General features: G+C 29.5%; 1 protein-coding gene across 1 annotated transcript; it reads right to left on the bottom strand.

The window, feature by feature from the left end:
• Positions 1 to 452: 452 nt before the first annotated feature.
• Positions 453 to 1,814, bottom strand: LOC108485878 (blue copper protein-like). The gene is made up of 2 exons (XM_017789727.2): positions 1,567 to 1,814; positions 453 to 1,083 (listed from the first exon to the last, which is right to left on the bottom strand). The coding sequence occupies exons 1-2, from the start codon at positions 1,730 to 1,732 to the stop codon at positions 731 to 733; spliced, it is 519 nt and encodes a 172-aa protein (XP_017645216.1). The 5' UTR covers positions 1,733 to 1,814; the 3' UTR covers positions 453 to 730.
• Positions 1,815 to 14,041: the final 12,227 nt, after the last annotated feature.

Below are 14,041 nucleotides of genomic sequence, written 5' to 3'. Positions count from 1 at the left end.
AACCGACTCCCGAACCCTATTTTTTCTCTGGCTTTTGACGTAGACCTAAATTCGGCCTTCTTTTTGTTTAAAATAAATTTTCTTTTAAAAAAGAGAATTTATTAGGTGTCCGATCACACCTAAGAAAAAGGATCGGTGGCGACTCCCTTTTTTAACAAAATTGAAAGTCAGTTTTCAAATTTCCAATAAATCGCCTCAACTAGCGACCAAAGCAAAAATTTTACGTCGCTACATAATGCATTTTGTCAATTCAAGTACCCAATTGAGTACAAAAAAAAGGCAACAATTTAATTACTTTGTTTGAAAAAGTTGGAGGGTCTTTGTTCAAGTACCCAATTTGGTGCAAAAAAAAAGGGCTTAATTGCTTTATTTGAAAAAGTCTAAGGGCCTTTTTGATGCATTTTAAAAGTTTAAGTATCTAATTGAATGAAAAAAAAAAGAAATGGACTTAATTGTTTTTTTTGAGGAACCTATTTATTTTTGTATGATTGCGGATGCTTCAAACTTGCTTAATACATGTAATTAAAATTTCAATGGATGTCCACATTGAACATGATAAAACGAACAAAGTAACTTACTTAATGCACTTAAAGCCATGAGAAAAGCAACATCTCATTCATAATAAAGATAACTATTATGATGATCCTCGATAAAAACAAAGTGTGTATATATATATATATATATATATGATCCTCAATAAAATCAGCACTGCCTCTATCCTGAACGATGGCTAGAACTTTTGCCATAAGCTTACATTTATGACCAAAATCACAATCAATGCAACCCAAGTTATGAAATAAGCAGCAAATGAGGAACGATTCGATGAAGAATATGAAAAATCTGGATTTGTTGTCGTTGTTGTTGTTGCTGTTGTTGAGCTGCTGGACACGACTTTGACAGCGAGCTTCATGCCGTTGCCACAATGGCCGACAACACCACAAATGAAGTAATGAGTTCCAGCAGCTTTGAGAGTGACAGTGGTGGATCCACTGTTATCTGATCTTATTGCGTTGCCCACAGTGCATGTACTGTAATCACTAGAACTTACTTCGTCCACTGTATGAAATGTTGGGTACTTGAAAACTACACAACCCAAAATTTCCAATTTGTTAATTGATGGAATCAAAATTTAAATATCATGAAAGGTTTTAATAGAAATCGGAGTTTAATTAGATTCCTACATGTAGTTATTCATAAAATATTTTAATTGTCATATTTGTGATTCGAACTTTAACATCTGCAATCTTTTTGTATATAAAAAAAGAAAGATATATAAAATAAGCTTAATAAAATTAGAATTTATGAAACTACTAGATTTTGAAAACCGAAAATTTGAAGTTTTATGAATCAAACATGAATATAAAATACTTAAATAGAACCGGAATTTAGTTCAGTTGGTTCATGCAATCAGCTTTTAAGATATGATATTTGACATTTTTAATAATCAAATCTCGATATCTACAACTTCTTTCTTATTTTCGAACTACAAACTCATTTATAAATAAAAAAGAAGAAAGATCTATATGGATAAAATAGATTCATGAGATGGGGATTTAAGAACCTCACCAAGGGTATCACTAACTTTGAAGGTCTTGCCTTGAGTCCATGTGCTATAATCAATACCAGTAGTCCACCCAGAGGTGTCACCAACAGTGTAAACAGCGGCCAAACTAGGCACAACCATGCACAAAACTAGCAAAACACAAGCCACTCCCACACTTAAGCTTGCCATTTCACTATAAAAATTACAGAGAAATAAAAAAAATAAACAAGCTTTTTTTGTGATAATAATTTTTTGAAATGGAGTTCCTTTATATAATGCCAATGGAAGGTGTAAACTTGGGTCCACTTAATAATTTCTATAAAGACCAATATTTGGGAAAAGCAATTCATTCCCAAAGGATATGACTTTAGGGCAGTTCATATACCTAATGCAAAGGATTGTGGGTCTCTAATCATAATCCTCATGGTGACTATGATTTTCTTTTTCCTGCAATTTTTATTTTAAATAGCAGTGATTATAATCATTATTTTATGGATTCAATTCTTTTTCTTGCTACTACTTGGCTAATACGAAGGTTTTGGGTCTTGAGTATTTAACTTTGAAGCCTATCATATATAATTATATGCGTGGGTCTCCGAACCCCTATCATGTGTAATTGTTATGTATGAGTTTTAACCTAGTTCGTTGGTTTTAATTTAGATTGTGCGAGATCTTAATCTATTTGTGCTGTAATAGTTTGATAACTCAGATATATATGTACTTGTAAAACTTCAAAAGAAATACCGTTATCAAGCCCCTACAATAGAATAAATATGATATTAAAATACAATTATAACTACTAATTTTTTATACAATTTCTACTATTATCCTTAATCTCCAAAATCGTAAATAAAAGATAACACGCGTTTAAATGCGTTAGAAATTTATGAACTCCAGATGCTGACGAACCTTCGCTCAAATTCTTTTTGCATTTCCTTTATATTTTTATTATCAAATAGTAATTCATATTTTGAATTAGTCCTGATTACAAAAGATAGTGTCCAATTGGATAGTTGTAGAATAAAGGTAGTCCAAAAAGTCATCAATTATTCATTCAATATAAAGTAACTCAATTTATTTATATATGTTTTAGTATATTTTAAGTGAGGTTTTGACCAATTGAAAGGGTAGATTGTGAATGAAGAAAAGCTTGAATGTTTTGTTTTAATTCTTTTTGTGAAGACATCAGTTGTTGTGATCATATTGTGGGTGTTCTGTAAGATGTTATTGTCAAACAGATGAAGGAAGGTTTCAATCACCATGAAAGCAACAAGGGAATGCAAAAAAAAAAAAAAATGGAGAAACATTATATAAAGTCTTACTTGAAACCTACTCAAAACAAAACCTAGCCATCCATTTTAAAAGAGACTAACCTTCTTTCAGAAAATTTAAGTCTATCATCCAACAACCCCATCTTTATTGCATTCGTCTAAAAATAAGATATGGGACTTTGCTCTTATTTGTTCATTTTATATTTATATGTATATTTTATATTTGAATTCAATATATATAATTTTTTCAAAGATTCATCAAATACATATAACTCTTGAAAAAACGAGATAAAAGATTAAAAAAAAAAAAGGCTTAAGAGAAAGATGTAGTGATCTAAACATTCCACCTAACCTGAGACTAATGGTCTTCATGGGCATGATTTATAGTTAACTTGGCTATGGCCATGATTTAACTCAAAACAAGAGTCATTTCATCATTTACCAAAACAACAAAACAGCCGAAATCACCCAAAGCTCAAATAAATTTGGTATGATTAGGCGCTGGTTGGGTTAATGGGGTTCGGTTGATTGAGCCTATGTGGTTCATATGGTTTAGCCCAATTGATTATAGGATCCAACTCGCTGTTTGAAACTAGGATATTGCTACTCACAAGTCAGTACACTAACTACGGGCACTATTGCTTCAGAAAAGCTATCTGTAAATCCAGTTCTAACACCATCATTGATGCTAAGAATAATCGCTGAAAAAGAAGTTAGAATGTTAGCAATCCTGGAGTCAGGGGTATTATTATATCGCAAGGGTGACAGAGGCTTCGTTGCTGAATCTATATCAGTAAACTCAATCTTCTTAATCGGACTGCTTGTCTTCGAGCTTGATTTTTGCTTGTTTGTCTGAAAGAGAATCAAGCGAATAAAAGCATCAATGAACTTCTGACAATCAACAGAAGACATGCAGGAACTGCAATTATTTTTTACTTCTTAAAACAAACACTCATATGCAAAGTGCATCTATGTTTACCCAGACTTGAGTACAAGGATCAGATAATGATATGTTTAGTTTTTGGAGGGTGATATTTCAAATCCATATTCAGAAATATACTTAATTCTACATTAGCTAACAAGCACTCATTTACAGTATGCACCCAAATTCAAGGGGCAAAATAGCTTGAGTTTAGGGTTTTGATTTTAATTCATATCAATAGATTTGAGGAAATTTACCTACATAAGTTTAGTGATAACAGAATTTACTTAAATATTAGTTACATAGTTAATTATTAAAAAACTTTTATCTTAAAATTAATTATTATTATTTTTAAATTATCTTTTAAGGGCCACAATTGGGCAATCTATCTTGGATAGGTTCTTTTTCCCTCCAAATAAAGGTAAAATTTTATTAGTTTTTACTATGCATAAATTACAAATTTAGTCTTTTTATTTTTAGATTTTTAAATTTTTAAATTTTAATATTAATCAAATAATAATCATTAAGTTCATTAAGTTAGATCTTTGTATTTTTAAAATTTTATGTTATAAACATATTATTAAAAGTGTAATGTCATATCAATTTATTAATATTTTTACATAATACTCACATAATATTAGCAATAATTACAACAACGAACAGTAAACTCATTACAAGAAGGAAGAAGAGGTAGAGAACCAAAGAATGAAATATATAATTAGTATTGGCGTGGTACAAATGAATGAGTAGCTCGTAATACTCTTGATGCCACCTTCTTATGTTGAAAGGGACGAGTAATAATGTTATTAATTTTTTATCATTTAATTATACCATGCATTCTGCATACAATTCAGCTTAGATACAACCTTGAAGGGCTTTGCCAAGGGAAGTAACCAAAACCAAGTAGCCACATAATCCAACAATAGCTGAAGCACTTGAAGAGCTTTGAAAGCTATCGATGTGGTTCAACAAAAATGGGATTCACCTACATAGCCCTTGAAGTATTCTGGATTAAAAAACATAACAAATACATATTTTAGGTACCAAATTAGTAGAAACGAAATTAAAAAGTTTTTTAGGGATGCCAGAATTGAATTATAAAATCTTTGAACGATCTAAATGTAATTTTGTTATGTATTAATTTATAATTCCATTATTTTTTAAAAGATTAAGTAGATTTTTTTTTCAAATTTAGGGGGTCAAAATTTTTTTTACCATGGATTAATTTGTAACTTTATTATTTTTAAAAGGACTGAACTGATATTTTGGGGGCCAAGGAGAGTCGCCTCTGCAAATTGCGCCAAAAAGAAATAGGTACGAAAATGAATGAATATATTTTCGCTTCAACTTTTATAAGCTACTATTGTTCGTCATTTCCTTAAGGATTGACAGACTGTTAACGTAGTTGTTCCCAATTAAACAGGAGAATTGAAAGGTTGAAGGAGATGAACCCCACCTATGATGCCTTGAATGATTTAATTAATACAAAGTTAGAATTGAATATGGAGATTGATAAGGAGGAATTGTATTGGTTTAAGTAGGGTGATGTAATCAAATAATGCAATAATAGATATAAAATATAAATAACGATGGATGGATCATCGGGTTCTATAGATACTTGGATAACTGTGCGGTTTTGGAGGTTGAGCTTTGAGGGGTTTTGAATGGTTTAAATCTTATTTTGGACAGACGTTTTGAAATGATTTAAGATGGTTCTTTAAGAAACTCTATTTCTGGTATAATGAGAAAAATTCTTAAAATTTTGAATATGGTAAAGCAGTAAAAGATACATTGGGAAGATAACTCAATTGTTGATAGTCTGGCTAAGTCAATTCATTGTAAACGACTAGATTTAAGATTGATTGAGGATCCTCCTTTAAGGGTTTAGTTCATTTGTTTTGTAATTTTTCTTTTCACCAAAAATAATATAACCCCAATTTTAATTTTAAAATATTTTAATTGAGTTAATAAAATATTAATAAAATATTGATAAAATCATTCTGTCGACCTATCTATTAATCTAGGTGTTAAATGTTAGCTTAAACATGAGTATATTTAAAGTATACGGGTTAAATTATAAACATTTAAATAACTAATGCATGGATAATTTAGATTTGATGTATGTGTGCGCTTAAAAAAAAAATAACCTCCTAAATTTTATTGATATCATTTGTTTTACATATTCTGTCACGGGGCTAGACCTTTCGTCTCGCAATCCGTGCGGCCTTAGGCGATTCGCTCGTCCAAACTCGCCCAAGTCAGCCTTTGCTCGAATGAGGATTCCTTAAGAACTCCTCCAAGGCACCGACTCAGACAATGGAAGACTTACTTACGCCAAAAAGAAGCTTATAAGAACAATGAAAGGACGCACACAAAGTGTTTGAGTAAATGCTCTCTATTCTCTTATTCACAAAGAATAATGAAACAATGAATGGAGTGAGTACAAATGAGGGGGAGGCTCTCTATTTATACTTGAGCTCCCCCAAAATCGACGGTCAAGATACAATTACATCGACGGACGAGATTAAAGGTTACCTACTACCAAATATAATATCATATCTTCTAAGATTACATATCTTAGATAAGATATGTAATCTTATAAAATAATATCTTATAAGATTCCATATCATATCTAAGATCTCTAAGATTATAATATCATATCATGTTTCCATATTTGTAGATGGACCTTCAATCTCTTCGAGCAACGGGCCAGTCCGATCGGGCCAACTAGACTTTAATTCGACAAGCTTCTCCAATAGTTCCTTGAATCGGGCCAGCTCACGTGGGCCAAATGATCCCCATCTAAGTAATAGACCTCTATCGGATGCATTTGGTTCAATGGTCACGGGCTTTGAACTCTGGCCCGTGACATTAAGTTGTTCATATGACAGGTACACATATATTTACAATTTTATCAGCGTGTTTTAAACATGTTCCACGTTAAGCTCAAATAGACATTTAATGTGTAAATTTGATGACTAAACCAATAAAACGATTTGATGACTCAATTAAAATATCTTAAAGTTTAAGAATTAATTTAAATTTCGTAGATACAATTAACCTAAAAACGTATATGCTTCATATTGCTTTAAAAGAAAATGTCATATTCAAATATAATAAAAGAACTTGATGACTGAATTTAAAATCTTAGTCTAAAATTAATCTAAAACCGAACTAATAATTAGGAGTCTAAAAATTAATCTAAAACCGAACTAATAATTAGGAAACATTTAAGGTAATTAACCAAAAAACAAATCTTTCTCTACTCGTAATCTCAAACCAACTTTTCTTTTCTACCATTCTTTAAAAAAAATACTTTTGTTTTCTATCCACACGTGCTGGGCTTCTTTTTTCTAAGTAATACAATTTTTTTATTAATTACAAAAATAATTCAATATAAAAATAATGTTTGTCATGCCGTCGGATACATTCGTGATAAAATTAAACTGAAATATAATTATATAAAATGTTTAAAGATATAATGAAGTAATTACATTTTTAGATTAGTTGAAAATGCACAATTTCATCAACTGAAGTTCCCTTTGGCACACCTCAGTGGTGCGTTTTGGCAACTGAAAGTATCATTTTGCACTGAAGCTTTGAGCTCCAGTTGGCTGATTGAGATTGTGCTTGCATGCTATTTGGTAACATTCAAAGTCAAAGAGTAAACAGTTTTTCTTTGCAAGTGGATTTTGGATTTTCATCATTCAAACATTTATCAAAAGTCTTGCTCTTTTCCATGCCTTCCGTCACTATCCATAAAACAAAAACCACGTATGGAAGGTTTTTATTACATCAATTATCATAAAAATTATTATACATTTTTTATTAATAATATTATAATTTAACATATTTTTAATAATTTCATAAAAATAATTTAATTTTAAACTTATTATATATATAAAATTTAATTTAATATCTTTAATAATTATTTTTCGTTTTGAATCCAAATACATATTTTATTATTATTTTAACTCCATCCAAGTGACTAAAAAAAGGAGAATTTGCATAACGACGGTCAAAACAAAACATAAAAATTGCGCAACTTCATACTTTTCTTTTGGTGACATCCTAAATGACGTAAAAAGTCCGTAGAATTTTCATGTTTTCTGTAGAAAGTCATGGTAGTAGAAAAGAAAACGTCGGGTTCTTTTAATAAAATTGATTCTTAACTTTTGATTAATTATGAAAATAATCTATTTTTTATTATACACATAAGTAAATGATTTAAAATTTATAGTAAAAATTAGTGAAATTAAAGAATTTGACATCATACATGTCACATCAGTAAATCTAAAAAATTTACTTTTTAGAATAATATAAAATAACGTTAATTATATAAATACGAGAAAAATATTTATTTCTAAAATTAAGAGGATTTAAAAATTAATTTTTTGTTGGAACTAAAGACTTTGGCATCACCATTTTTGGTATGTGTCAATGATTTTTTTAAATTTTAAAACTATAAAAATATTTTCTTATTGGTGGAACCATTTTAAAAAAAAACACTGACACATGCTAAAAGTGGTAATGCTAAACTTTATGGCTCCTTTAAAAATGTTATTTTTAAATCTTTAATTTTAAAAATAGTAATATTTCTCTGGTGTTTTATAGGTAACGTTATTTTTCATTGTTCTATTAAAAAATAATTTTTTTGTTTGTTGATGTAGCATGTTGGTGGCATTAAACTATTTAATTCCACTAATTTTTATTGTATATTTTAAATTATTTACGTGTATAATTAAAAAATAAGTATTTTTATAATTAATCAAAATTTTAAGATGATTTTGTAGGAAAAACTGAAAATTTACAATGGCAGATACAAGGGGTAGGGAGTCTTTGGTATTTAGAAGGAAAAAAATGGTCACCATTTTCAAAAATAAAGAACGCATTTATTATACATTGACTGCTTTAAAATTCAAATACTTTTCATTTTCTTTTTTGTTCAATCACAATAAAATTAAATATGAACAAATTTGCAGTGAAATATTTAGTTAATGCTATTGTCTAAAAAAATATTGATAAAATTTGAATTAATTTGACTCAAAAACGTTTTTCGTAAAAATTTTCATCATTTGTATAATAAATAATTACTCATTTTAAATTTGGTAATTATTTGATACAAAAGTTGTAAAGTTTTTTTAATTTTACAGACGAGGTTAAGAGGCTAATAATGTACTTAATTGATATAAAAAGTAAAACTATATAAATGAGACATATGGTGGTTTATTAACCTCGTTTGTAAAGTTAAAGAACCTGTATCAAATAATAATTATTTTAGGTTAAATTTGGCTATTAGTTTATGTATTTTACGTAAGTTGTTGATTTAGTTCTTATACTTTAATTTGGTCATTTTTTTCTCCATCTACTTTTCCAATTTTAAAATTTTAGTTTTTACCAAACGATAATTGTTAAATTCATTATATTGTTTCTGAAATCTAATGTGACAAATATTTTATCATATGTGTAATGTCATGTCAACTTGCTATTTCCACACATTATCACTAAAAATCCAATCATTAGCAACTTTCATTTGCCAAGACTGAAATTTTAAAATTCAAAAAGTATAGAGACTTAAAAGGATCTAACTGGAAAATATGGGCTAAATATACAACTATACACGTAATACAAGACTAGTAATTGAATTTAACTAAATAGATAAAATTTTCCAAATTTGAAAAGTACAAGGAATAAAATTGAGCAATTCAAAAAGTACAACTATATAATGACTAAAATTGATCAAATTAAAGTATAAAGATTAAATAACTTTTGTAAAGTACAGGAACTAAAAGCAAATTTTAACCATTCTTTTAAATAAATAAGGTAAAAGTATTATGAAAGCCCTTGTAATAGGAGTCAGATTGCATTTCGCTTTATTTACTCAAAAGTGAGCAAACTAATCCCTATACGTCAGATTAAAAAGCAAATTAGTCCTTTTTATTAAAATTTGCATCCATTTCTACTACTAAAAAACTAGTGTAGTTGACATAATAACCAGACAGTTGTAACACCCCTAACCCGTATCCGTCGTCGGATTAGGGTTACGAGATGTTATCAATCAAAAACACAATTTCAAACATCCACTTACACACATTTGCATTAACTTTTTTATATATATATAAGATAATATCAATAGCCAATATAATTACTAATACAGAGGGCGAAATATATTTTTAATTCAAACTCATAAATACATGCGGATATACAGATTTTATTACACCTTAGTCTTATATTGCGTTAAACACTATTTCATCACATAAACACATTTAATTATTAATATTTATTGTTGCACATGTCTTTATTCACCTAGTCATCCTTTGATTCCATATACATGTTATATAATAAAATATTCCAACATTTAACCGGCTACAATTAGGTATAACATATTATAACCATCTATGTTAAGCACATTTACTGAAATACATTATAAATAAATTAATGTTTCCATATAACATACCCAACTTGTCACTATTGGATCAAACGTTAATTAGCTACTATAATCGAATTTAACAGCTTAAATCATCCAAAGACATGCATGCATAACTTAACTAATTAACCGAAAATAATTATTAACTAGAGAAGATTATCTGTATATTTTCGAAACATTACCTACATATTGACTTATACAGAACGTAACATTTCTTACTATGTGTCAAATATATTAGGTCAATTTATCATATTCAATAACATTTAGACAAGCAAATATCAAATTACAAACTGATTATAACTATCTTCTATAATTTCATTTTATAACCAAAGTCTCATATACATTATAGTAATAGTCTTCAAACCAACTTATAATACAAATCGTATTCACTAAGGTAAGGCATTATACACAACTAGACATATAATCAAAACATACATCTTATATGTCATGTAATAACCTTATCAAAATAAACTCATATCATATTCGAATTTAGCCAACAACCTATTACACCAAGTCATATATATAATGTAATTTCCTAATACAATCACACACTCACATATAATTTATTTTATGCTTACCATAGCCGAAACAACCTTATACATACCCAAAATTATTTACCATTTTCAAAACCTAAAATACCTGTGTTTATATTACGGTCAATTTATTGATACCATAACCAAGTCATTAATCCACTTTAATGCACAACAAGGCATATTTCATAAATAATATTTACCCATTTAACTAATCCATAATTCATATGAATTTTTCGCTCAAACATGACCATATCCAAAGCATGTTCATGAATACCCAAATTCCTTACCTGTCAAGTATATAATGCCTACCACAATATCATGCATTCTAGGCACACAACATTTTAACTAAAACGTACATAAACCACAAGCAATATAATCAACTTAAAACATAAAGATTTAAGCCATTTTCGCATGGCTTTATACACAACCAAAATTTATTTTTCAAAACATACTTCAGCCTATACATGCCATAATTCGAATTTAACTTATAGAGGTACCAAAATAGTAGGTAGTGTGATGAGCTTGGCTGACAGTCCCCGAGCTTGTAGCTTGACTCCAAAATCTATCAAAACATATTTCACAGCTTAGTAAGCCATAAGCAAATAAATAACCCAATGATGTTAACAAAATTAACTAAACTAAACCAAAATATTTTATCATTCCACATTTAAATCCAATATTATATATATATACGTTCATATGAAGTATTTTTAAACAAATATAATTATTTTCTTATATTATCGCTATGACCGAATGTATGTAAAGCCAAGACTAACATATTATCATTTAATCATCAAGGCCGAATATTCATTATGTACTTAGTTCACATACACATATGCAAAACTCATATGTCTTAATATAATTTCATATACATATGTTAATCATATAATCGAATAAATATAACTCATCATTTATACACATATACACAAGAATTGTCCATAACATGCTTACTATTCATTCACAAACCAAATACACATATCATATAGGCATATTTTCTTAATTCTCATTTTTCGAGATTCATAACAAAAACCAAGGTTTTTACTTACCCTTTTCTTAAGTAGGCAACAAGTAAATTCATGCCTGTCATATAACTCGTTTTACACTTTCGAACTCATTATACCTTTGCCCGATGAACCATTCGCAATTGGATAGGACATTCGGATAATCACATAAATCGTACAATGCCAACGTCCCAGACGTGGTCTTACATGTAGTCGCATATCAATACCACTGTCCCAGACAGGGTCTTACTCGTAAACACATATCGAAAATCACAAATCGATGTCATGCACTTACTCGTACACATAAATCAGAATCCTATGTCATGACATATGTATCCTAGCTATTCCTAAGGTTCATACGGGGCTTTCGGATGTCGTATCTTGGTCGAATCGAACTTAGAAATGTAGTAACCACATTTAATCATGTTCGGCCATTGCATATTTAGATTCTAACATTTCATAATAGCATATAAATATAACATAAAATTTCTAATAAACACGTCTATTTACTTATAAACTTACCTCGGACGATACAAAACGAAATCGGGCAACTAGTCGACAACTTTCGTTTTTCCCCGATCCAAATCCGATTTCTTTGGTTCTTGATCTAAACATATTCAAATTAAGCTTATTCAAACACATTTTCATTCAATTTAGTCCAAAAACACATAAATGGACAAATTACCATTTTACCTCTGACATTTACAATTTTTACAATTTAGTCCCTATTGCACAAAACACTAAAAACACAAAATTTCAAAACACCTATGTTAGGCCGAATGGTACCCATGCCTATACAAGTCCATATATTTTATCAATTTCACATTTTAGTCCCTCAAATTATTATTTTTGCAATTAAATCCTAATTACTCAAAATCATCAAAAACTTCAATACAAAATATGTTAATCTAAAACATATCTTTCATTTTTCACCATCAAAAAACAAAAATCACAAGCTATCAACAATGGCACAACTCAAAATATTCATCAAATCAAAAATTAAAGCATGGGTCTTGAAGATTACTAAGCAATAATCTCAAAAACGTAAAAATTATCAAAAACTGAGCTAAACTTTTACCTTAATTGAGCTCCAAATTGGCCGAACCTAGCTTGGTTTTCTTTTCTTTTTCTTTGTTTATATTCGGCAATGAAGAACAAATGAAATAGAATAATTTAATTATGTTTTTTTTTCAATTTACTATTTTAACCTTTATTATAAAATTATACTTTCATGTTTAATATGTCCGTCCACCCAAATAAATAATGGCCCAATTACAACATAAAAACTTCATATTAAAAAGGCATTAAAAATTTGGTCCTCACACATTAAACTATCAAATTTTCTTCTTACGCGATTAAGTCCTTTTATTTAATCGGGCACCTAAACGACAAAATTAAATCACAAAAACTTCACAGATATCAATTCACACAAAATAAACACATAAAATGATTTTTAAATATTTTTCTGACTCAGATTCGTGGTCCTAAAACCACAATTTCAATTAGGGTCTAAATCGGGCTGTTACAACTCTCCCTCTTAGGGATTTTTGTCCTTGAAAATCTTACTGGTGAATAGGTTCGGATAATGTTCTCTCATTGTATCCTCTTGCTCCCATGTTGCTTCCTCAACTCCATGCTTATGCCACAATACTTTAACTAACAGAATCTTCTTATTCCGCAACTCTTTAATCTCACGAGTCAAAATGCGAATCGGTTCTTCTTTATAGTTCATATCAGGCTGAATTTCAATCTCAGACGGACTAATCACATGTGAAGGATCAGATCGATACCTCTGAAGCATTGAAACATGGAATACATTGTGGATCTTTTCTAACTCAGGTGGCAACGAAAATCTGTAAGCAACTGGCCCAATACACTCTATTACTTCATACGGTCCAATGAATCTCAGACTCACTTTGCCTTTACGACAAAATCTGAGTATTTTCTTCTACGGTGAGACTTTCAAGAAGACTTTGTCTCCGATCTGAAACTCTATACCTTTACGTTTCAAGTCCGCGTAAGATTTCTGACGATCTGACGCTGCTTTCAAACTTTCACGGATCACTTTCACTTTTTGTTCAGTTTTTCTGATCAAGTCAATGCCATGTATCTTATTTTCGCTGAGCTTAGTCCAGTACAATAGGGTACGACATTTACGACCGTATAAAACCTCATAAGGTGCCATTTTGATACTCTATTGGTAACTGTTATTATACGCAAATTCAATAGAGGTAGGTACCGTTCCCACGTACTTCAAACTCGAGAATGAAACATCTTAACATATCCTCAAGTATCTGAATGATTCGCTCAGACTGGCCATCTGTTTGCGGATGGAAAGCAGTAC

Source organism: Gossypium arboreum, chromosome 5 (genome assembly GCF_025698485.1).
Source record: "Gossypium arboreum isolate Shixiya-1 chromosome 5, ASM2569848v2, whole genome shotgun sequence".
NCBI lineage: Eukaryota > Viridiplantae > Streptophyta > Magnoliopsida > Malvales > Malvaceae > Gossypium > Gossypium arboreum.
Note: the sequence above shows the minus strand (reverse complement) of the source record. Positions and strands in the feature narration are given on the sequence as shown.